Genomic DNA, 25743 nt, shown 5'->3' with positions numbered 1-25743 from the left:
GAATAGAGCACAGCCCGAGTGATGAGATGTTACATCTGGAATTAAGTCACGAAAGACTGTGACTTCTGAGGTCTGTCTCGTTGGCACCTACACTCTCTCCTGTCTTCTGGGCTGCTTACTTTGAAGAAGAAAGTGGCCATGTTGGAGAGACCCATGTGGCAAGAACGGGCGGGTGGGGTGGCAGCGGTGGCTTTTGGCCAACATCCAGTAAGGAACCGAGGCCCTCAATCCAACAGCCAGCAAGGAACTGAATCCCGCCAAGCACCACGCGCGTGAGCCCCAAGCAGATCCCTCCCCCAGGCGAGCCTTGAGATGACTGTAGCACCTTGGCTGCAGCCTTCGGAACGACCGATGTTGAAGCGGAGGACCCAGCCGAGCCATGCCCAGATTTGCAACCCAAAGAGATTTGGAGATAATAAATGTGTATTGTCTTAAGCTGCTAATTTTGGGGTAATTTACACAGCAGTAGAGAACTAATACAGATCCTTCTTAGCTTTAAAAAAGTCTGACTTTGATTTGCTCCTTTATATTCAGACTCAAGGACTTAAACCTTCCACACCCGTGAGCCACCTGGGTGGTGAATTTGTGGGCACAAGCATGCACACGCATACACACACACGCTCCAACCTTTGACTGCCCGAGTCTCTTCACCCCTATTCCAAACAGACATTATTGGAATAAACAGAAGAAAGACATAGCTGAGATAAAGCTCTATTGAGGTGATTCTTGTTTTTTATTAGTAACCTAACTAAAATTTGAATTTCTGTCGGAACCCAAAGTGCCAGGAGGGGCTTGACCAAGGAGGCTGTGGGGGTCTCTGCGCATCTCTGATAATTGGCTTCCACACCTTACCTTTCAAAGCTTGATGCAAACTTTCCTCCTCTGAAAAAGAATTACCTGACTTCTCCGGTGAGAGTTACCATTCCCTAGCCGAGTCCCACATCCGTTCATATTTCTATCACAGCACATATCACGTTATATTTTAATTATTTGTGTGCTCCCTCTTTGCTCTCCCTCCCTTCCACCCGCCCCCTAGTCCAGGAAGCTCAGAATGCGGTGCCTTCTAGAGGAAATCATCCAGGATTTCACAACCTTAATCAGAAGCAAAGTCTAAACCCCCCTGCACTCCCACCCCCATGTTCGAGGAAGCCAACGCAGACCGATCGCTCCAATCTAGGAAGCAATAAAGAAACGTATTTATGAACCAGTCTCCATCTAAGGGAGGGAATTTATGTCTCTTCATGCTCTTGTTGACAATAATAACTGATTGCTGCATCAATGTGATGTGGTATAACTTAAAAACTCTCTAAAACAAGGATCAGGAATCCACCGACAGGGACTGAGTGGGGCCCACCTTGAGTTTGGTGGCTCAGGCTGGGCCTGCTAATGCCCCGAGGCCATGGGAACACAGCTCCAGGAGCATCTGCAATCTCATCTCAGCACCGGGGAAGAAAAGCAATTTGTTTGCTCTCATACTCTAAAGATGAACTTCCTGTGCTCAATCAAACATTATTATCCCAATGTAAGTCAATTTACCTTTGAATTTGAAGGCTATTTTCTTCCTAAATGGCTAATTATGGGAGATAGATGGCTGTAAACAGAAGCCTTCTATTTCACCACTCAGCCAGTCCCTCTCTCCCTGTGGCTCCTAACAGAACCTGGCATGTTCCCTGCCTCTCCACCTGGCCTGGGCCGCCTGTGCGTGTCCGGTCTTCTGTGTCACCCGTGATGCCCAGCGTCCTTCGACCTGTTTGCCAGTTTCATCCGCCTCCTGCTAATCCCCAAATCACAGCTTCCCCTGCTGCACTCCCTTTGTGGAGTCCTGTTCCCTTATGCCCACCTCCCCTCCGAATGAGACCCATCTTCTAAAATGGAGGCCCACTCCTGCGGCAGAGCGGAGATGTCAGAATCTGGAGGAAAGAATGGCCAGCAAGGTGTACCCAGCGAGTGGCCCGCACCTGCCCCTCAGCGCCCGGGCTGGCTCCCTTTCTCTGTGCTCTCTCTCTCTCTCTTTTTAAAGATTTTTATTCATTTATTTGACACACACAGAGAGAGAGAGCACAAGCAAGGGGAGCAGCAGAGAGAGAGAGAGGGAGAAGCAGGCTCCCCGCTGAAAAGGGACTCGATCCTAGGACCCCAAAATCATGACAGGAGCTGAAGGCAGATGCTTCACTGACTGAGCCACCCAGGCGCCCCTGTCTGCACTCTCTTTATCCCAGTTCAAACCGGCACATAGTAGGTGCCCAATAAAAGTCTGTGCCTTCCCCCCCGACGTCCCTCCCTTGTTCCCCGGCATCTGCCCCCTCTCCCCCCCTTTTAAGGACTCTGCACTAAAAGTGGACACCTTGGCCAGAGAGCCGTGCCTATGGGCCAGCAGGAGTTTAGGAGACAAGGGATCCTGGGAGCATCTGGGATGAAACAAGGTCACCCAAGGCTGCCTCTTTGATTCTCCCCGCGAAGTCTCAGAAGCAGACCAGCGTGGCGCGGCGGGGTGGGGACCTTTTCTTGCTGCACGATCAACACCACGCAGGAGCTAATGGAATGGCCGAGTTTGTTTACCGAGACCGGGGATGGCTCCCCTCCCTCCTCACAAAACAAAGTCTTTCCCCAGGAGCTGTGGCCAAGAGGTCAACCCCAGCTGCGGTTCTGTTTGCCTTTTGAAACAGGCGGAATCCGGCTGCTCTGAAGAAGGGTTCATTGTGTGCGCACCGTCAGAGGCGGCGCCAGCGGGGAGACCTTCGCCCTCGCAGCTTTTTAGGGTTCCCGAGCTTGTGGTGTGTGGGGTTATTCAGGAGGCAGGGCTCTTTCCAACTCCTCTCCCCAGGCCTGGCCCCTGGCCCTCTATACTTTCGGCCTGGGCCACAGACGCCATAATAGCAACCTTGCCTGTGTCAAGTGCCTCGTGGATTATAGAGCACGGCTACGTCCGTGATCTCATTTGATCCCCACAACCAGCCTGCGAAAACACCTTCCACAGATAGATGAGGGATGGGCTCAGAGAGGTCAAGCTCCTTGCCTGAAGTCACACAGCTTGTGACAGAATTAAGACTGGTATCCAGGTCTTTTGACTCAGGTGCCTCTGATATCTTCATTGTGTCACAGGTGCCTCGCAGAAAGGCTGCACGATCGATGTGAAAGCCTCGTGTTGGCTTTGGACCTCCATCCCTGGGGCTGGGTTCCAAACTGTGATCCTCACTTGTGCCCTGGAGCCATAACCTTGATAAACCCATTTGCCCTGAGCTTTCTGTTCTGTCTGGGGCAGTTCATTGCGCTTCTCAGGAACTGCTCTGGGAAAGTTTAAGGCCAGGGTGAAGGTCAACCCAGGAAACAAGGCCAGGGACGAGGCAGGCCTCTCTCACTCAGCCATGTCTGCAGGGGTCTCAATAAATGATTACTGAAGGTCTGACCGGGTGAGGAGTAGGGACCAGCATGAGCTACTTTCTCTACTGGCTCAGACCCCGAGGAACCTACCTCGTGCTTCTCCATACCTACTCCCGGCCATCCAACAGGGGAGGGGGTCTGGCCACACTCTGAGAAGGGGATCCATTTTGCATTGGACAGGCTGTCACCTTGAGAATCCTGTATAGATTTCCAGAGCTGCTGAGCCCCCATGCCAGGGTGAGGAGACTGGGCTCCCTGTTTAGCTTAGTGCTTTGATTAAAACAGTAATTTCACACTGAATGCCTAGGGGCAGGCGGGTGGGGGGCTTATGCCAGTCCCGCTCCTTCCTGGCTTTATGTCATAGCAGCTGGTTTGGAGAGAAATATCTTCCTGCCCTGCGGTGAGAGCCCTCGCTCCTGCTGAATAAGGGAGCTGTAGCCACCCTGGAGCCTAGGGAAGGAGAGGTCATGCGGAGGGGTAGCGCTAGGGTCAAGTGTTGAAGTGGGCTGAGTGCAGGGGGCCTTGCCGAAGCAGAGGGGGACACAGGAGGCAGGAGGAAGGTACAGAAAACTCTGCAGATGGCCCCCGTCCGAGCCCTGCCTCTCTGTCCTCTCCGTGGACATGATGGAAACGAAGAATGTGGGGTCTGGGCCGTCTGAGCCCCTGGGATGGAGCCACCAATGGCGGCAGCATCTGCTGGGGACAACACAGGCCACCCCACTCTCTGGGCTCTGCCTGGTGCCCGGCAGTCACAGCCTGGCAGGTGAGCTGGGGCTGTCGCCTCTCCCAGCCCTGGAGGGCTGGCAGCTCTGGATTGGCCAGGCCTGCTGCAGGGAAGAGAAGAGAGGTGCAGGCCGGGGAGTAGGGCTGGGTCCTGCAGTCCCCTAACACAGGGCTCCTACCCGTGCCCCCCGAATAGACCCCCCTCCTCCCGCTGGCCCCGAGACCAGCCACACCGTCCTGTCTTACAGAGCAGCTTGAATCTGTTGAGATGGCCACCTGGCTAAAGACTGTCATGATTTTTATCACCCATCCACTTTTCTGTTTATTTGGCCTTTTCCCTCCCTCCCTCCCTCCTACCCATCTATTAACATTTATTGATAATCCATCACATCAGGCAAGATGCCAGGCAGTGGAAATAAGAGGTGACTAAGCTACAGCCCCTGTCCTTGCTCTGTCTCCTCTGGGTATCCGGGATTATAACGACTGTATTTCTTTCTTTTTTTTTTTTTTTAAGATTTTATTTATTTATTCGACAGGATAGAGATAGCCAGCGAGAGAGGGAACACAAGCAGGGGGAGTGGGAGAGGAAGAAGCAGGCTCATAGCAGAGGAGCCTGATGTGGGGCTCGATCCCATAACGCCGGGATCACGCCCTGAGCCGAAGGCAGGCGCTTAACTGCTGTGCCACCCAGGCGCCCCTATAACGACTGTATTTCTGAGCCCAAAAGGAGGACACGGAGGTGACAAGGGTGAGTACACATAGGGGAGCAGGTATGGAGGCCACCTGTGAAAGTATGAGACATGCAGATCCTCACCCGGGACGAAACCAATAAATCCTGGCCATGCTGCACTCTGGGCTAGCGGTTCAAAAGAACATTTGGGTGAACACCTACTATGTACCAGGCCTGCACCAGAGGATTGTCTAGTCTCCCCCACAGGCCCGCAGAGAATTCCCTGTACAGATACAGAGGTCGCGTCCCGTGAACAGTCAGCAGTAGCACAGTCCTTGCTGGCTGGCTCGGACACCTGCACTCCTCTGTGTTACGTCTGTGGCCACAGGCGTGCGAGCCGCAGCCATAAGGGGCGGCTGGGCAGGTGAGCATAGCACACTGCCTGGGCCCATCGTGCACCTGGGCCTGGGTGTGCTTGCACAGAACAGGGCCCTCCAAACAAGAGCGTCTCAACTTCACGAGGCATCAGTGTTCGGAACTTAATAAAAGAACTGTGAGATGAGGTGACGTCTGGAAACAACGCCAGACTCAGGGTCGGAGGCCCAGGCACTTAGCCAGGAGCTGCCACTTACCAACTTCGCAACCTCCCTTGTGTGACTCGACCTCTCTGAGCCTCCTCTCATCGTCCGTACAAAAGGGAAAGCAGCTCCCTCACAGCAGGACTTAGGAGGAGCGAACGAGATGGTTCTATGTAAAAGCGCTTTGTAAATTGCAAAGTGGTAGATGCGATTACTATTGCTGCTTCTCTACCTCAGCAAAGGCCCGTGGTCACAGACACCAGGCAGGGGTGGTTCGGTCCCATCAGCCCTGTCTCCCACCCTTCCTGGTCCTACTCTTTCCACTCTGTCCCTCCCATCCTCTAGCCTCTCCTGCATCCCCGGTCCCCCAACTGCCCCGACCGGGGTCCCCGTGGATATAATTCTACCTAGTGGCCTACCCCAGTGGCCTGAAAGCTGGGACCCCACCACGCCACATCTCCGGTGGTGCCACCTCAGCCACGGCCGGGGTTCTGTTCAGGTTTAGAGGGCTGCATTTAATGGAGTCAATCAGCGCCCCAGCGGCAGCTCGGTCTCCAGGTGCAGGCAGTGCGAGTCGCGGAGCGCCCCTGGGCTCCAGGCCTCCGGCCACCTGGGCCTGGGATTCCTGATGCAGACGGATGCCAGAGGGAGAAGTCATGTGTGGAGCGCTGTCAGGGGAGTCATGTGGGGGCTTTTAGGATGGGGCTCGCTTCATGGGAGATGATGGATGAGATGCAGGGTGCCAGAGGGAGGCCCAGCCCGCACTCGGCAGCTTGCGGCATATAAGCAGGGGCTCTGCTCCAGCCTGCGCTGGGCACGTCATTTCCCAGAGACAACCAGCACGTTTTAATAATGTCTACTTGGGTTAATGAAAGTTGTCTCTTTCACTTAATAGATACATCACCATCCTTGGCCATACATATCCGTCACGCTGGGCCTGGAGTTGTGCATCCCTGCCCGGTTAAGCAGGCATGTTGGGAGCTGGGGGAAGGAGCGGGGGTGGGGGCAAACATGGGGTGCATTAGTGGAGAGCTAAGGTCTGGGCCGTCGGGAAGACAGAGTCCTCCCTGGGAGTTAAGCAGAGCATTTCCTGTCACGGCACCTTTCCTCCAGGGTCGCATCACAGGCACACGGGCAGAAGGGAGCTGCCAGAGAGGCTTGCATCCATCCTTTGGCTCAGGGAAAGCAGGCCCTCAGACCATGTGCCCTTTGGAGGGGAGCATCGGGGAGCATCGGCGGCTAAAGTCGCTAAGCAGGCTCAGGCTCTGGGCTCAGGCCAACTTGGGTAGGCATCCCAGTTGGCTACTCAGCATCTCTGTGACTTTGGCCTAGCTGCTCAACCTCTCTGAGCCCCACTGGCTTCAGTTGCGGGGTGGAGGCAAGGACAGCATTGGCCCCACCCAACTGTTGGGAGTGTTCCCTGGCAAGGCGCAGGCAGAGTTCTTCGCACAGTGCCTAGCATCTGAAGCGCTCAAGTCAGGGAGAGCAATATGAATTTAAAATATTATTTTACGAAGAAACAGCTCTGGAGTGCGGACTCTGGAGCCAGACTCTCTGGGGCTCAGATTTGGGCTCTATCACTTACTAGCTCTGTGATATTAGGTAAGTTACTTCCCCTTCTGTGTCCCTGTTTCTCCTAGTCTGTAAAATACAGGGAAGAAGCAGTACCCAGCTCCTCGGGTTATTGTTGGGACTGAATAAGTTAGATGAGTAAATCCTCTACAACAGGCCTGGGACATCGTAATGAAACCTTAGGAATTTTTTTTGAATGATTTATTTATTTGAGAGAGACAGACAGAGAGAGAGAGGGAGCGCGAGCACACAGCAAGTTGGGGAGGGGCAGAGGAAGAGGGAGAGAGAGAATCTCAAGCAGGCTCCATGCCCAGTGCAGAGCCCATGCGGGGCTTGATCCCACGACCCTGAGATCTGAGCAGAAATCGAGAGTCAGACGCCTAACCGACTGGTCACTTTAGGAATGATTCTTATTATTGCTGATTTCTCAGGGCCACAGGAAGGAGAGTCGGGGCTCCCTGAGCACCACATTCCTCCATTTCACCTCCTTAGCGGTAGTCACCGGGCCACATCCCAGGTGGCTGTACACATGACAGTCAGTCGATCAAGACTGAGACCCTAGACATTGCAGTGTGGGGGGCAGGGCGAGGCTGCTGCAGAGCAGGGACAAGAGAACTCCACACAGAGTTCCCAAGCCCAGTCACTTGGTTCGAGGCTGTCAGCGAGAGGCGGGAACCCAGGGGGCACGTTTAACATTCTGGGGACATTCTCCTCTAGCTCTGCAGAGGCCTTAAAGCTTCCCTGCACTGCCACGCACCAACAGGCTTGCTTTCCTCTGCACTGTTTTCCCCCCTCTAAATGCTTAGACCTTGCAAAGAAGGGCGGGATTTGGGGGGGTGATCCTGAGTGTGGTGGGAGGAGGGAGCTCAGACCCACACAGCAGGCAGGTAATTTCTAGCGGAAGTAAGCAGTTGGAGAAGCTGCCTGCCACACAGCCTGGCGTTCCAGGGCTCTGGGATGGCGCGCTGCATGCTTCCAAGGGGGGTTCTCCTAGGCAGCCACGGGGCTTTTCCGGGGCTTAGGGGTAGCCGGCGCCTCACAGGAGACCATCGGAGTGGGTGGGGACAGGTGGGGGGGGGCGGATTCGGGCTGAGACTGGCCCATCTCCTTTTACAGGAAAGGAAACCAAGGCTGGGGTGGCAGGGGGTCAATCTGCTTTATCACATTTTGGTGTCACACCCAGTGAGTTTGTGATGGTCGGCACTGTTTTCTGGTGTGACCGTGAACGCTGTCGGTTGGGAGGTTGGGAGAGAAGAAGCCCAAGGCCTGATCAGGAAGGAGAGACGAGGAGGCGGGAGTTTGCTGCCCATAACCGTCGCCTTCCACTGGAGGGAGCAGCCTCTCCACAGGTGGGGCTGTCCCTCGGGAGGAGGAACTCGGCTCCTGTTCGCACGCCTGCAGATAAGCAGCCCTCTGTGTTCAAGTAACTATTATTGTCATTATTAATTGCTCATTGTTATTATCATGTAGGCATTAAGTGGCTTCCCCTGTCCTTAGAGGAGGAACGCTTAAGCAGCAAGGTCAAAACAAGGCTTCACTCCTGCAAGAGTTTGAATTTATGGTCCTCCCTGAGGGGTTTCTACAATCAGCCAGAGAAACTGAGTCTTGCATGACTTGCATAATCAAGGGCCGAATCCATCTGGATGGGTCATCCCTCCTTTTCCTTCGGGACCTCTTCCACCTTGAGTCCTAGCCCTGCTGGGTGCACAGGTGAAGGGAGAGGAGTGCTGCCCTCAAGAGCTTGCAACCAATAGGGGCCCTAAGACAGGACTGTCAAGATCATCACTCACTGCAGGATAAAAGCCCCCGCTGGGGAAAGGGACCCCGCCCCAGCTCAGCAACCAGGGCCAGCGTGAGCCACTGAGATCTCTCCTGAGCCTTTCTTGCCCTGCGCCCCACCCCGCCCCCAGCCAGGCCGGTGTCTTATCAACTGGGAGAGAAGGCTGGGTGGCTCTGCTCCATTCACACCCTTCAGACCACCCGTGCGGGGCAGGCCCCGTGGAGTCCGAGCTGGGCGCCACTTCCAGGAACACAGGTGGGGGTGGGGGTGGGGATGGGCGGTGCTGATCCGGGCAGGTGGGAGAGAAAGACCGGAAGCAACTGAATGGGGGGGGGGTTTAGGAGCCCCCACGGGGAGCCTCCCCTGCACCAGGCAGGCAGAATAACAAAGGCATTTGTGAAATCTAATTAGCGTAGCCTTAACTTCTGACTTCCTGTGTGGGGCTCCTCCTCTAGCCCTGGGCTATCCAGCTGAATTAAGCTGCCTAAGATCACCTCATTAAATTCACTAACCTTGCTTTTCGACTGCGTTTAGCCCTGGGTGCCCTTCCTCTGTCTGTGGGCGGTGCACGTCTGGCTTTACTAGAGTGCGTTCCCAGGCAGGTGTTCTAGGAACACACCTCTCCACTCCCCAAAATGGCCTTCTTAATCACAGCTACTTTTTTCTGAGCTAGTAATCACCTTGAACAATCCATCCACACAGCCTCTTGGCTCCTACTCACCCCTGCCTGCCTAAGGGGTTGGTGGTCCTGGGTGGTAGAGGGAACTTGACCGGGAGGGGAGACGCTGGGCGCACTTGCAAGCTGGTAACTTGCGTGTGTGATTTGCAGTTTCCTGGGGCCTAACTGCAATGGTGCATGGAGTGTGCTTGCTGTGCAGGGATGGGCAGTGGGGAGGCACAGTGGAGAGACCAAAGCCTGGGGCAGGAGGGGGCACAGGCCTAGCAGCTCCTGAGCCAGGCTAAGGATGCTCTGAGTCCCAGATAAACAAATGATCACTGCTGGGGTACGCAGCAGAAACACTCAGGCCAGCGGGTCAGTTACGGGATGAGAAATGCAATTAGTATTATAGGAGAACTGGAAAAATCTCCCATGGAGACAGGGCTAAAGTTACTGCCAACTCAAACTCCACATTTAATTGTGCCAAATTGAGGACCCTCCACCCACCTTGGTGTGCAAGACTCCTGCTGAGGCTGGGACCCCTTAAGGTCTCAGAGTAGCCTCTTGCCGGGAGGGCTAATGGGTGTGTTCCCCTGGGGCTGGGTGCTGGGTGCTTTGCATATTTACTTAGCACCGATTACATGATTTCCTTTTGTCTCTCCAGGCTAGCTGACCAGCTCCTACCTTGCCTTGGGAGACGTGCGGGGAAGGTTTCCTTCTCACCCTACCTGAACTGACAGCAAGGCCCAGAGTGGCTCCCCGACTGGCAGATGCTGGGACGCAGGCTTGGAGAGAGGGGTGGGTGGATGCGTCTGAATGTGCCTGAAACTGAGGGGGCCGCCTCACATTTAGCTCAGCTGGGGGAACCTCCGAGGTCGGCTCGCTGGTGTTAAATTCAGCTGGGTGAGGGAGCTGGGAAGGAACTGGAATCTGGGTTAGCCTGTTCCGCTGGTTCTCAACTTGGGCTGCCTGTTGGAATCATCGGAGAGCTTTGAGAAATACTGACAAGTGCTTCTCTCACTGAGATTCGAGTTGATCTAATTGGTATGGGGTTAACTCTTCATGAGAATTTTAGAAGCTCCGCAGGTGATTCTAATATGTAGCAAAGGTTGAGAACCACCGTTCCAACTCCTTCTTATTGTGACCATTTCCTGTTAATCATCACTAATAATAGCAGCTAATATTAACTAAATATTACTACGTGACAGGCATAGAGATAAGATTTTTATGTAGGTAGTTTTGGAGAGCCCTCAGAATCCCGTGTTGTTGGCAGATGCTATGACCATTTCTGTTTTATAGATGAGGAAGCTGACCCTCGGGAGGAAGTAACCTGGCCCACGGTCATGCATGTATTGAGCTGCAAAGCTAGGCTGCACTCTACACACCTTGTGCTCTTAAGCATTTACGCAACACTGCATCCCACTGCACAAGAGCATTCGAACGCTGGCAAGAGGGTGAGGGGTATTCCCACGTCCCATCGATAAGATGATCTTGTTAAGCAGTGTCCTAAGCGACGCTTCACGTGAACAAATGAACCTTTGGGCTCAAGGACGAAAGGGACATGCCTTGGATAACAGAGGAAGCTGGTGAGACGAGGTACTGACATAGGGTCAAGACAGGCTCCCAAAATGTTCCCCTTTGGCATACTGATTATTTTAAATAAAAGTTACTTAAGAGAACACTAGCGCAAGGACACTCAGACCCTCCTCAGTCCCCCCAAAAGCAGGAAACAAATCTCCCATATGAAAATATCCTCCCTATCCTAAGAAGTAAAAAGACATCCTTATCACGAGATAATTACTTTAAAGTCAAAAGACTGCAGAAATAAACCTTGTTACTTAAAAAATATATATGTTTATTTACTTTTGGGGGGAGGGGCAGAGAGACAGGGAGAGAAGCAGACCCCCTGCTGAGCTGGGAGCCTGATGCAGGGCTCCATCCCAGGACGGTCCCTGAGATCAAGACCTGAACCGAAATCAAAAGTCAGAGGCTTAACCAACTGAGCCACCCAGGTGCCCCAACCCTGTTACGTTTTACAAATCACTACCTCAGCCCAAACAGCAGTTTTCCTTATCCTGTAAATTCCTCACAAATTTTATTGCCTCTGTGTCTAAAATGTACAAAAAATTGCCTGTCTTGGTCATTTCTTGCTCTCGATTTCATAATTGGCCTTCATGTGTGCATAATAAAACTTTGGGTTTTTTTCCCTCCCATTTATCTGTTTCATGCAGATTTCATTCTTAGTCCAGCTGGAAGACCTCGAGGGTAGAGAGGAATTTTTTCCTTCCCTTCTCTGACAACCATCTACTCTCTAGGAGAGGATTTTTGCGATGCCCTGTGGGCTGTAAAGCACCCGACAAATATAAGGCTCTGGTACTGTCATCAAATGCGGGATGAAGGGGCCAACCAGCGTCTGGAGGCGACTGGACTACAGACGGGGCAGAGGGGAAGAGGAAGCAGCTGTCCCTGCGGTCACCTGGCGGGCTCTCCATCTCTCTTGGGGCCGTTTCCTTCATGGCCATCTGAAGCTGCCTCAGTGGGCTGCCTCCCTGGCTCTTGTAGGTGTGGGCAGGAGCTTCACGGCCAGAGAGCAGAGAATATCAGCTCCTCGCAGAGCCTAAGATGCTCTTGGACTTTGCAGCCTGACTCGGGCAGGGATTTGAAGGCTGGCACTTTTGGCCACAGAGCTCCAAGATTCAAGAGGAACCCAGACACGTCTGAGAGCTTGGGACAACGTGTGACAGAGGTACTCATGGAAGGACAGGCCGGCTGCCTGAGGGCTGAGGGCAGGTGCCGGAGGGGCGGGGGAGGGGTGGGGACTGGCCATGGGAAAGTCTGGCTCCACTTCTTCCCCGCCATGTGAACTCAGGAAAGTGCCTTAACCGAAGCCCAAATGGCCTGGTCTGAGAGGTGACAATACAATAGGGCCTCCCTCAAAGGGTCAGGGGAACATGAGATGAGGTAGTGCACGTCACATACTTAGCCCAGTTCTTGGCTCACACTATGCTCAATGAATGCTGGCTGTTGTTTTCAGCATTGTGGAAACCTTCTCCATTATTTTCCTTTTATAACCTGTTGACATGTTCAGCTTCTAACACCTCTGAGGGATAATGGCTTTTGTAGGTTTAGGCTTCTCGCAAACTCCAAGGGTGATTCTCTATTTGGGTGATTCCACTGTCTTTGTTCGCTCTGTGCCTATCCTTGCTGAGCACATACATGAAGACTCTCTCCCGTTCAGCCATGCGTCTTCAAACCTGATTCTGAGGACGGCAGGCCGTCTTCCTGTGCCCCACCTCACTGTCTTTGTTCTCACTTGCCCACGCTCCGGCTCCCCTATCTCTCTTGAAGCTGGGGCAGACAGGAGGACGTGCCCGAGTCCAGATGTTGCCATAGAATTAGCGTAGATTTGCCTTCCTGTGTCCTTCCCCTAAGAATCCCCCACTTGGCTGCTCTCCGGGCTGGGCTCTCTGGGCTGGGCATGTTGGGTACCCTTGGTCCCCGGACTGCTTTTCTGATGACACGACCATGGTAGCCTCCCATGGCATCAGCACACGCATCTGAGCTGCCTTTCCCCCATCCTTCTCCACAGATCAGCCGGTCGGATGCTCTGGAGACAGAGCCTGACATCAGCCTCGGCTAAAGACCCGAGTCCTTAACTGGGCTACAGGACCCTCTTGCCTCTCTAGAACTCACCACGCCCCTCTGTCCTTCTCTGGTACCTGTGGCCACATGGCTCTTCAGTTCCTTAACATGCCAGATCTACCCTGCTCAGTGTCACCTCCTCCAGGAAGGCTCCCCTGACTCAGGCCCAGTCATACATTCTCATTTCACCTGTGCTTCGCCTTCACCTCTCTCATTGCTATTGTGATTACACAACCGTTGTGTGTTTGGCGAACTGTCTCCCCCCCACTGGAATGTCAGTCCAAGATAGTAAAATTATGTGTATGTGTTCACTACGGTGTCTCTGGGGCCCAGGCGTGCCAGGCATATAATAAGGGCTCCATCAATCTTTGAATGAGTAAATATATGTGACATTAATTTGGATTAATTTTCTCTATCTTATACTCGTTCTCACTATGCTTCCCTATTATCTGCCTCTGCTACTGTCTGGTGAACGTGGGAGTATGTTATTGGAGATGGTTCTTCTTTTTTTTTTTAATATGCTTATTTTAAAAATGAGATATAGGTCGCATAACATAAAAGTCGCCCTTTTAAAATGTATGGATCCGTGGGTTTTAAGTATATTTACAACATTTTGCAACCATCACCCTTAGCTAATTCCTGAATATTTTCCTCACCCTAAAAATAATCCTGTACCCATTAGCAGTCACTTGCAGTTCTTACCCCTCCCCCCCCCGTGGGCGACCACTGATCTACGTTCTGTCTTTATGAATTTGACTATTCTGCACATTTTGTAGAAATGGGATCATACAATATGTGGCCCTTTTGTGACTGCCTTCTGTCAGTTACATGATGGTTTCAAGACTCATCCATATTGTAGTACATATCAATCCCCCATTCCTTTTTATGGCTGAATAGTATTCCATGATATGCATAGACCGCATCTTGCTTATCTACTCATCATGAGATAGACATTTGAGTTTCTAATTTTTGGCTATTATGAATCAAGCTGCTATGCACATTTGTATAAAGTTTTCCCGTGAACAAAGGTTTTCATTTCTCTTGGGTACATGCTCAGATGTGGAATTGCTGGGTCACATGGTACCTCTATGTGTCCCTTTTTGGTAGATATGCCAAACTGTTTCCTGGCAATAGTTTTTCTTATTTATTTTAATTTTTTAAATGAAGGGGATGGACCAGTGTAGTGGTCCTTAATTTTTTTATTTTTTACTTATTTTTGATAAATAGCTCTTTTGGAAATACATTAAAAACCATGGAATCCCTTTTCTTGTTTATATGTGAAGACATCACATCAGAGATTTAAGAAACATCAGAAATCGTCTATGGATCCCAATGTTCTGTGATTATAGGTTCACGCATGGCAGCATTTTAAGGTTAGATTATTTTCGCAAATACAGAACTCCATCCGCATTTTTGGCTTTTCCACATGAATATAGGAAATGGATAATTTGACTAATGAGTTCCGATCCATGTTCTGATTTCCATCTGGGATCGGAACATTCAGCAGCCAATCAGTCCCCTTAATTTTTTCCTCCCACTCTCTAATCATCTGATTGATGTGCAATCATCCCCCCCTTGCTCCGGCACTTGCTTCCCCTTCTCATGTTTGCAATCTCATGCCAGATAACCTTCATTTTTTCCCATTTATTTTGTGTGTGTTGGCCACTGTTTGATATAATTATTTTTGCAATCATCTTCTATTAGGTGAAAGAATATTGCAGTAGAGAAAGAAGGAAAAAGAAAATAAATGCCTTCCTGACAAGTTCTAATATTTTATGTTCACAAATAATCTCCCAATATCAGAGCAATAATATTATTTTCTCAATGTGCATTTATTAAAATGTAAAGTAGCTCCATCACATTGGGAACTAAAACCCTTGCATTACCTTGGCCAGAAAATATCACTTATTTATTTCAGATTATATTTCTGGAGTTTTAACACCGTTCCTTCCCCGCCCCCCTCGCCCCCAACCCCATAGCCTTTATCTAGCAGGGCAGTTAACCTGAAGGCTTGATTTCCAAAGAGGCATTGCTGAATGCTTAGGACCTTAATTTTTTTTTTTTAAAGATTTTATTTATTTATTCGACAGAGATAGAAACAGCCAGCGAGAGAGGGAACACAGGCAGGGGGAGTGGGAGAGGAAGAAGCAGGCTCCTAGCAGAGGAGCCTGATGTGGGGCTCGATCCCATAACGCCGGGATCACGCCCTGAGCCGAAGGCAGACGCTTAACCGCTGTGCCACCCAGGCGCCCCAGGACCTTAATTTGGTTTTAAGATTTGCTTTTGGTTCTTGATTTACAATGAGGTTCTTTCCCGTGTAATTCTTGTGGCTGGAAACTGAAGAGAGCTCTTCCTTTGAGGATGGCATTTTGACACCTCGTTTTAAGACTGGGGTGCAGTGGTGAGGGAAAAGAGTAGGGCAGACTTAAGAAGAAGAGAGGGGGTAACGCGGAGGGCTTAGGGGTTGGAAAAGCTAGATCCAACGATCTTTTTGTCTATAGCATCTGATGGCACACACCTGGCATTGTAGTTTGAAGTCAGGATGTCAACCTGCAGGTAGCCTCGTGAAAAAGATGCCAGATTGTAAGGCAGGAGCCAGGACTTCTAATCCCACTTTGCCCTTTAACTAGCTTTGTGACCTTGGATGGATCCCTTCTGTTCTCTGGGTTATTTTTGCCAGTGCAAAGGGACCCGGTGAGCTAGACAAATGGGTTTTTCATCCTGGCTGGGTATTACAATACCCTGGGGAGCTCTGAAGACTATTTTGATACTCAAGCCCTTAGATCAATTAAATCAGAATTTCTTGTGGGTGGGTGAATGGGCCTGGACATTGTTGTCTCTGTGAAACACTTCCCCGGTGATTCTATCAGGAAGCCATGCAGAGAACCCCTGGTTCAGAAGATCTCAACGTTTCCCCTGGATTTCTGGTTGCCCGATGCTATGAGCTGGGCAGTGTTGGTGAGGTGTGCTCACAGACAAGTGGGCCACAGTCACCGGATCATGATTCTGAGCTGGGGGGCCCTGGAGGGATCCCGAATGGAATTGAATTTCTCCCGGTATCAGGCCTGGGTTGGGGCAGGTAAATCTTCCTTTCTTTGTGGGCCCGTGGCGCTGAGCAGACGCATGAGCCAGGGCTGCTAAAATACCTTTTGTTCCTTGGAGAAAGGCATGTAGAAAGATAAGGCAGGCTTATTATTTTTAGAGTGGAACCGGGACTGTTTAGCCAGGAAAAGCGGGGACTTCCGAGAGTACATGATTTGCGGTCTTCAAGAGGCTGAAAGGCTGTCATGTGGAAGAGGGATTGGAGTGATTTTCGATGCTCCAGGGGGCTGAACGTGGGGCAGTGAGTGGAGGGCTGGAAACTGATTCTGTTGCATTAGAAGGAAGAATTGTTGTAATATAGAGCTGTGCTCCCATATTCCCTGTCACCTGCTTTTATGACCATCTTCTCCACCTTGAGACGGTATCTTTTTCATCTCTGTGTTCCCAGTACCTAATCCAGTTCCCGGGACAGTCCTCAACAAGTGTTTATTGTCATTTCTACGATCGTCATTAATGCCCATTTCTGCAAAGCACTTTTCTTGCTTATTTCTTTTGACCCTTCCAATGCTTTAAGAGGTGGGTATATTTACTACCCCACTCTACAGTTAAGGAAACCAGAGGTTCCTAACCAGGGAGGTTAAGTAATGTGCAAAATCACAGTTAGCATGTAGCAGAGGTGGGCTGTGAACTCGAACCTGTCTGACTTAAAGCCCGTGCTCCTAACTGTTGCGCTACCCTGCCTGCCAGGGCGCAGAGGGGGCTGTCTGTGGAGGTGGAGGGCTCCCCAGCCCTGGAGGGATTCAGGTGGAAGGTGTCCAACTATTCGGGTGACCTGGTCTGCCATGGCTGAGTATGGACTGAGTTAGAATGGGCCCAGATGATGATAGCTCCAGGAGGTGGGCAGACTTTGAAAGTCCTGGATCTTCCGGTAACTGCTCCCATCAGCGCTTACCCTGGCTCCACCAGCAAGCAGGGTGTTGGCCTGGTCCAGGGGTGCAGCCTCACTACCCTTGGCCACACGGGCCCTGTGTGGAACAGCTCCCTTGGCAGCTGTGGTCATCTTCCGGTAACGGCAGGCACCTGCCTGCACTCCTTAATAAGCCCCATGGTCACAGGTGCAGGGAGCAGACTCCTTTGTATGCCCCTGGTGATGGGACAGAGTGCGGAGTGGAGTCGCGGTATCTGGGGGAAGATGCACGACTGCTCTGGCCATGAGACATCGCGTTAGCGTCTCTGTTCATTTCACACGGGCACAGTTATTGCATTGCCGCGTGGCCCAGGGTGCCAGGCAGAGGGTGGAGGCGGCTGATGAAGGAGGGAGTGCTCCAAGGGGGTCTTCCATCAAAGTGATGGCAGAGCTGAAGGCACAGAAACAATATCCCTCAGATGGCACTGCCAATTAGTGGAAAGCTACGGGAGATGGAGGCTTGGGAGAATGGGTGGGAGAGGGGCTAGCACGGGGTGAGGGGAGACGGGGGAGAGAAAGGGGGAGGAAGAGCTGCTGGGATGAGGGACTCCCTCACACCATGTGTACTGCTTTAAAGTTCGTGGCATTCTTCTTTCACATGGCCGACATCAAGCCTCACGTAGAAAGAGGGAATTTAGTGGCATCTGAGTGGCTCAGTTGGTGAAGCGGCGCCTTCGGCTCATGTCATGATCCTGGGGTCCTGGGATCAAGCCCTGCATGGGGCTCCCTGCTCAGTGGGGAGTCTGGTTCTCCCCCTCCCTCTGCCCCTCCCCCTACTTGTGCTCGCTCACTCTATCAGATAAATAAAATCTTAAAAAAAAAAAAAGAAAGAAAGAGGAAATTTAGTTAGACACAGCACTGACTCTCCTGTTAGATCGGCCAGGCAGAGAGGTGTCCTAGAAAACCCCTTCTCCGGAGGGGCCAGGAGCAGTGGTGCTGAGGTGGTAAGGACATGGAAGGCAGTGAACATGGGAGAATCGGGCACCAAAACACACTATCCCATTTATTGCCAATCGCAAATGGATGGGCTACGTGATAGGACTGCCATTTTATGGATGACAAAACTGAGGCTCAGAGCGGTTTGAAGATTAAATCAGAAACTAGAGTGAGAGTCTTATCTTAACATGACTTAAACCCTTGTGTTCATTTCACTATATCGTACTCTCTTCCAGACGAGATCCACTCAAGGCAGCCTGGACTGAAGCTGGGGGATTTGGGAGGGTGCTTTCCGTGGGGGCCAGCCCAGTGGATCTTCCAAGTGAGCTCTGGGAGGGGGTCCGCCTCGCCCAGGCAGGCCAAGGCCATCCTCTGCGCCCACAGGATAGGAGAATCTGGGGCACGTGCCACATGGTAAGGTGCTCTCATCACCAACAGACACGGATTTGGTCGGCGGGCATGCCATGAAATTAGACGGTGGATCGTTCAAGGAACACGGCCCCTTCTCTCATTTAACTCGGAGGGAGGGGACGAGGGAGGAGGAGAGCCTCAGATGGACTGCAGAGAGGTCCAGAGCTTTGTCTAGGGCGTGGGTAAGCTGATGTTTAGGACAGAAATACAAGGCTGGACACTCATTCTGACTTCTATTTCTCAGAATTTACATTTACCTGCTTTCAAAAAGAATTTGCAGAGACATATTTTTTTCTCGGGAAACCAAGACACCCTCTGAAAGTTCTTCTAGCCTGACTATTGTCCACAAATCAGCCTTCTTATCAAATGTTTATGGGTTGTCGGGCAAATGCCGGCGTGCCACCAGCTCGGCCGTTGTGGAGGCCCTGCTAGACGTGAGACACTGTGTTGGGTACAAGACACATAGAATCTTCTCAAATATGCCTTACAACCCAGCAAGACAGGTGTTTTTATTCCCAGTTCTTAGAGGAGGAGTTTTGAAATCCAGAGAGATGAACTGACCTGCACAGAGTTACCATGTCTAAGTAGCAAAACCGAGATTTAAACCCAGGACTGTCTGACTTAAAAGATCATGCTCTTCCCCGTCTGTGGCGTGAGGCTATGAAATATGTGAACTTAGAACTGAAAACTAGCTTCAGCTCGACTTATCTGTCCAGTGCAAGGAGCCTTCCCAGAGTGTCCCCAGGGAGGGCCATGACTTGATCTGCCCTCCTCGCCTGGTGGAAGACCCATTGATTACCCCACGAGGCAGAAGTTCCAGATCCTTCATTAGACCTGTTTGAGCCTTCATTTGACCACCCAAGGAATATTTCATAAACACCTACTATGTGTCAGGCACTATTCTGGAAGTTAGCAAGCCATGGAAGGGCTCGGTTCTCATGGATCTTGATTTCTACTTGAGGGAGAAAGTATCAGACATTTAAAAGGTAAAAAAACAAGCATTTCAGGTGGTGATAAATAGCACTGGAAGTGATGGAACAGAGCAGCAGAGGGAGCTGGGCATGGGGACCACTTTAGATTGAAGGGTTAGGGAAGACCTTGCTGAGACGCTGACAACTCAGCTGAGAAGGATCCATCCTCCCAATGTCTAGGGAAGAGCATCTGAAGCAGAGGAAACAGGACATGGCTAGGCTTTGAGGTGAGCCTGAGTTCGTAACATCAAAGAAGGCCAACGGCCTGGAGTAAAGGCCAGCAGGAGGATGGGAGGAGCCAAGGTTGGAGAGGAAGGCCCAGGCCACACAGTCTAGGCTCCGCCCCCCCTCACTCCGCCATAGCGAAAACTTGGGCTTTTATCCTAAGTGGTGGGAAGCTACTGGGGGGTCTGAATGGGAAAGTGACATGATCTGATTCATAATTTAGGAAGATGGTCTGTGGAGATTGGATGGCAAAGAGGCACTTCTAGCTGTTGGGGAGATTATTCCTTCTCCTACTGACCGAACGTGGATTCTCCAGTAATGACTCTTATACTAAACCAAAACAAAACCCCAAACGAGGCTCTCCAAACTTCTATCAGCTATCATACTTCCTTTCAGTTCTATACTTCCCCTGTTATTTCAACTGGTGCTTGGATTCTACTCACCACCACCTTGATCACTCCTCATTCACCAGTCCCTTGTTTGTCCACATCCTTTTAAAAATGTGGTACCCAGCCAGAGCACCTGGTGGCTCAGTTGGCTAAGCATCAGGTCATGATCTCAGGGTCTTGGGATCGAGCCCCCGAGTCAGGCTCCCTGCTCCCTCTGCCCCTACCCCTACTCATGCTCTCTCTCAAAAATAAATAAAGTCTTAAAAAAAACCAAACGTGGTACCCAGGGCAAAGCACACATTTGACCAGGCCAGGATTCAGAGGGACAGTTAATGGAAGAGTAGTAGACCGAATCTTTAAGGGGCAGCATTCTTCACAGGGGGCTTCTGGGTCCATGGAGGGCTCCACACACCCCATACACGATCGTGTACATATATGCATGCACACATGTGTTATGTATGCATTTCTGGGAAGACAGGCCATAGCTTTCATTCACATCTCAAGTTTTTATCACCCTCAAAAACAGAACTGCTGCTTTAGAAAGTTAAATCAAGGGATTTTTACAGGAAGGAGAAACTACAATTAGCCCCTCCTCTAGCCCCACTCTGGCTCTCCTCCCCCCTGTTTCAAATGCCTTTACAGGTCTCTTGATCTCTTCTCTCTGCCTCATACCCCACTTTAAATTCCTTCTCTAGCTTCTTATAAATCATCCAAACCCAGAGAAGACAAGTTCTGCTTTTTTCTTGGAGAAGAGACTAGCGATGAAGGCTGTGTCCAAGGAACAGATTGAGAACATATAGAGAAATGGGCGTAGGGCCGAGGGTTCTTTTTTTTTTTTTTTTCTGGACTCATAGATCTTTGGAACTGACCTGTGTGCCTGGCTTGCAGATTTCTTAAGAGCGGAGCACAGAGTCTGGTAAAGGGCTTGAATGTGAGCTCATGCAAAGGGCAAAGTCATCTCGAAAGAATTATTATTCATTTCCCATTGCAGTTAATTTTGGCACCTTCATCAGGTTTAAATTCTAGTATCATATCATATCAAAGGGAAAAAAAAGTATTTGATGTACATGTTAATTACTGCCAAGATGTAGCTACTTAAATCAAGAGTTTAATCTTCATTTGACTATTCAGGATAGCTCTGAGTGGGGGAGGGGGAGAGCCCCTTTTGATTTGGGTTATTTAAATAGGGGATGGGAACTTCAAGTAAAATGGCTTCCTAGTTTCTAAACCAATATTTGGAATTAGTACCCAGCTAAAGGAACAAGAATTAGGAAAATCACGTTCCTCTAGGACTTCCCGAGCCTGCCTGTTCTATGAAGTGGGAGAAGGTGGTGAATAATATAATTTCCTGTGCTCAAAGACTTGAATCTGCAGAATGATAGCCTAATGGCAACTGAAATCTTAAAAGCATGTGAGAGGCTTAAAAAGTAGATCTATGTAGAAAATAATATACTATTATTTAAAAGCACAAATTGCCAAAATGATACTACTCTTGGATACACTCTTTGTAAGAACCATGTTAGATGAATCCCTAACGTGCATTTTTTTTTACACCGTGAAACTATAAAACCCATCGAAATACCAAATTATTTGCCAAGTGATTAAATCATAGTCATTTGTTATAGTTTTACCAGAACATTGTTTTCTTGCATTTCCAAGGCTTTATCGCTTCAGATATAACACTTTGCTCCTAATAATCCCTATTGATTTTACTATATTACCCTATATTTGTAGATTTGTCTTACTGTCTCGCACTAAATTCTAACCTTAATGTGCTATATAAAATGAGATTTATCATCATGTTTCTCAAACCTTGTGAAGATAATTATCTTTTCCAACATGGGCGAAAAATGCTCATTTTTGGCTGCTAACGAACTTGGGGACCCAGGGGCGAGGGAAGTAGTTTGCGGTGCTTGGGATGGCTGGTTGTGTTATTTCTGGAGTGGACGGCTCTGAGGTACTACTGTCCGTGTGCTGGCTGGGCGCTGGCGGGTGTGGGGACCGGGCCCGGGGGCAGACTAGAGAAGACATCCGGGGTTGTGTTTATGTCGCTGTTTTGCTCTAGTTGCTAATCTCGCTTGGGGTTCCTGGCTCCTGCTGCACCTTCAGGGTATTTGGAGACAGGAATTGCTCATATGCTAACCCCTCTCCAGTGGAGAACCTGGTGTTCTTAAAGTTACCCCCCGTGGATACTGTTCCAATTACTCTTCTGAAAGGTGCCTTCTCAGTGCTGTTAAAGATGGCAACAGTGGTGACAAATTTTATCACACGCTGAATGTTGAGTACCCATTCTCTGGACCAAGGTCTTGCTGCAGGTGGGAGGAGAGGAGCTCGTTCTGGCCCTGGAGTGATGAAGCTACTGATCTGCCTGGAGGGAGGGCAGCTACGGATAATCCTCTGCAGGGCAGCAGTGAGAGGCCCCGGGGATCACAGCAAGATGTCACACACTCCCATCAGGTACCAATGCAATTAAGGCGGCACCTTCATTACCCTTGAGGGGAGACTACCTTCCCGACTTCCAGGACCTCAAATTCTGAAAACGGGAAATAATCACAACAGCCACACTTTTTATAGCGCTGTCTACATGCCAGACACTGTTCCAAATGCTTTATCTATATTCATTCGTTTAATCCTTACAATAGGTCTCATAAAGCAGATGATATTTGGGTCTCATTTTACAAGGAGGAAACAGAGGCACCAAAAGTACCTTTGTACAGGTTCGTACAACTAAGGGAGTGGAGGATCCAGAATTCACACCCAGGCAATCGGACATCCAGAGTCCAGGCTCTTAATAAATTGCATTTATATCACATTTATAGTTTACAACGTATGACCCACTAATGATGTCATTTGATCTTCCTGACAACCTCTGGTTCCATTTTAGAGGTAAGATAACAGAAATAGGCAGTCATTTGTCTACAGAGACACAGCCAAAACTGGCTAGCAGGACAGTTTTCTTCCTCTCTCCCTCTCAACATACCCACAAGGGACAAAGACATATCAACATGTCATTTAAAAGGCAACCCAAGGGCCACGCACATGCGTGGTCTGCCTCAGCAGAAATCATGTCCCTCCTCAACGGTGTAAGAGACAGCTCCCCACCCCCCCTCCCCCGCCCCGGGGAGCAGCATCGGAGCAGCAAATGGTCTGGATTGTGAACAAATGGATCAAGGGCAGGGGGCTCTTAGTTCTCTTGCATTTCCATGGGCATCCCTTCCCATGTGCTCTTCTCAGCTTATTGCTCCTTCACTACAATTCCAAGGTCTTTGAAGGAAGGGACTGTGTTGGCCTTTTTTGATGTTGACTGCTTGATGTGCTGACGAGATTTTGCAGCCAGTGGACTAATCAGAAAAGCATCTGCGTGAATCTTGAACGATGAAGAAGGAAGAGAAATTAGCCAAGAGCAACAGGGAAGGTAAAAAGGGCATGGGAAGATGGGCTGACAAGGAAAGAGAGGGTACCTGGGGTCAGGGCTGGGCAGTGTGCAAGGCATCCCCTCTTGCTTTCTTAAAATAACAGACCAACCGAAGGAGGTAAGGAGAAACTAACTGACTAAAAGTCAAGCTGGAAGACAAAGACATAGGGTGAAATTCTAGGTCCTCAAGAAAATGAACACACCAACCAGTAAAGTCTTTTTCCATGTAACTGGGCCTATGTTGAACCCCTACCCCCCCAGTTCAGAAGGGCTGGCAGGTAGATATTTCAGTCTGTTCAGAAACTAGTGGTGAGAAGCTGTCTGAATCCTGTAAATAACGCTTGTACTGGTCAGAATCAAAGAGACAGAAGCTCACAGGAGGAGAACAGAGGAGCTAGTTTCCTCTTTATCTGCAATGGCTGCTTTTTCACCTGTGGCCTGGTTGGAGGAAGGACCGTCCTTGCTGGTGATGGATGTTGATTTAGTGCTTTGAGACCCCTGGAGGACAGGTCAGGCTCCTAACAAGGAAAATGGCATTTTGGGTCAAATCAATAGGAATGAAGGACAAGGACCCGTAAAGGGAAAAAGCCAGAATGAAAGATAGGAGGGTCAGAGAATGGTGATAAGTTTGTGTAGCTGGGATCATCTGTTACTCTCACTAAACAAATTATTCTTTTCTTCTCTGATTTCCACTAGGAGAAAAACAAAACCCCAGGTCTGTCTCAGACCACGAAGCATGAATCACTTACACCAAAGAGACGAGGAAAGCACCATCAGGTGCTCAAAAGGCAATTAGAATTGGAAAGCCTGAGCATTTGTAGTTCATTTCTAGCAGGTAAACAAATGCATATTTATTTATACTGGTGTAAAAAACTGGGTCTCCCCTTCCCAGTCCGGGTGCCTTCACAGTGTGCTTGGAACACTCTCTCATGTTATTCACCTGACAGATTATGCTCCGCAGAGGCAGGCTGCCTGGGCTTGTCGTGTAATTCAGCATTAAGTATCCTATTGATTCACTGACGTGCTGCCATGGATGTTAATGGAGACAAATATTGTGGCTGTGATTTTTCAAAGGGCTGAGTAATTCCCAAGCATCAATAACATCTGTCATGATGTAATGTGGGGTGACCTCAAGACACTTGACTTGAGGCCAACGGGGGGTGGGGGGGGGAAGGGCTGCTGGAAGGGGCCCTTGGATGCTGACCCTGGGCTTGGGGAGGTAGCCTGGACTCTTTCAAGACCTCCCAAGGCAAGGATGGTGGGCACTGGGGTGGGGCAAGTTGGTGGTGGTCAAAGCAGAGGTCACTGTCAACAGCATTTCCTAGTGACTCATCACAAAGGTCACGATTATTAGAAAGCACGAGCAACGTCCACTCTTATCATGAAAGCTTTCTAGGCCCTGGGAAGTCAGACCCTACCCTGTTGCAGAGAGTAGGGTGAATTCTCCCCTCCTTCCTTCGACCAGAAACACTATGTGTCCCTGATAATAATGAAGCAGACCCCTCCGCTCCTGCAGGAGTGGTCCCTCCGATACCAGCTCCTACCCTGTGCCCTGCTCGATCTGACCATACAACTATTTGAGTGTATGATTCCAGTGACTGCATTCAGAAAGGTTAATTTTCTTGCTCAAGGTCACACAGAGAGGCAGTCATGGACTGGGCTAGAATCCAGGTCTATTCCCACTTTTTGATAGGATCTCTGAAAACTGTTTGAATGTGAATATGAATATGACCTGAAACAAGTAATATTTCCTTCCAAAACAGCTCTGTAAAAACCTCAGGGATGGTAATTGTAAGAAATCAATTACAAACAAAACCCATTTCAGTCAAATTCTACAGGCTGCCTGATTTTTCCTAACATTCCAATTCAGTCTCTATCCTGTCACTCATATTATCTTGCTACAAGACAAATCTGATCTTGTCACTTCTGGCACAAAGACCTCCATCAGCGCCTCTCTGCTGACAGGGTAAATTCCTTGGCAGGATCCTCACAATATCACCTGTCTTCAGTGTGATGTCCTTCTCCTCTTCTTCCTGGCCACCCTGGACGTTGCCAACCATTCTATGCCCCCCTTAACCGCTGCATATTTTATATATGAAATTCTGTCTTCAGTGGTTTGCCCCCTTCTGCTACCCAGGAAACGCCTATCCATCCTTAAAAAGAGCCAGTTCCATCCTGCTCCTGGAAACCACCCTGCCTCAGATGCCTGGGTGGCTCAGTTGGTTCAGCGTCTGCCTTTGGTTCAGGTCATGATCCCATGGTCCTGGGATGGAGTCCCACATTGGGCTCCCTGCTCAGTGGGGAGGGGGAGAAGCGCCCTCTGCTTGTGCTCTCTCTCAAATAAATAAAATCCTAAAAAAGAAAAAGAAAAAGAAAAAAAGAA

General features: G+C 50.0%; 1 protein-coding gene across 1 annotated transcript in view; it reads right to left on the bottom strand.

Annotated features, from left to right (window-relative positions):
* Positions 1 to 25420, bottom strand: part of KIRREL3 (kirre like nephrin family adhesion molecule 3) — a 185796-nt gene extending 160376 nt beyond the window's left edge. Inside the window, exon 1 of the mRNA XM_040630644.1 lies at positions 25360 to 25420. Within this exon, the coding sequence (XP_040486578.1) occupies positions 25360 to 25420 (61 nt within the window). The remainder of the gene's footprint in view (positions 1 to 25359) is intronic.
* Between the last annotated feature and the right edge of the window lie 323 nt (positions 25421 to 25743).

Source organism: Ursus maritimus, unplaced genomic scaffold (assembly GCF_017311325.1).
Source record: "Ursus maritimus isolate PB19 unplaced genomic scaffold, ASM1731132v1 scaffold_16, whole genome shotgun sequence".
Lineage (NCBI taxonomy): Eukaryota > Metazoa > Chordata > Mammalia > Carnivora > Ursidae > Ursus > Ursus maritimus.
Note: the sequence above shows the minus strand (reverse complement) of the source record. Positions and strands in the feature narration are given on the sequence as shown.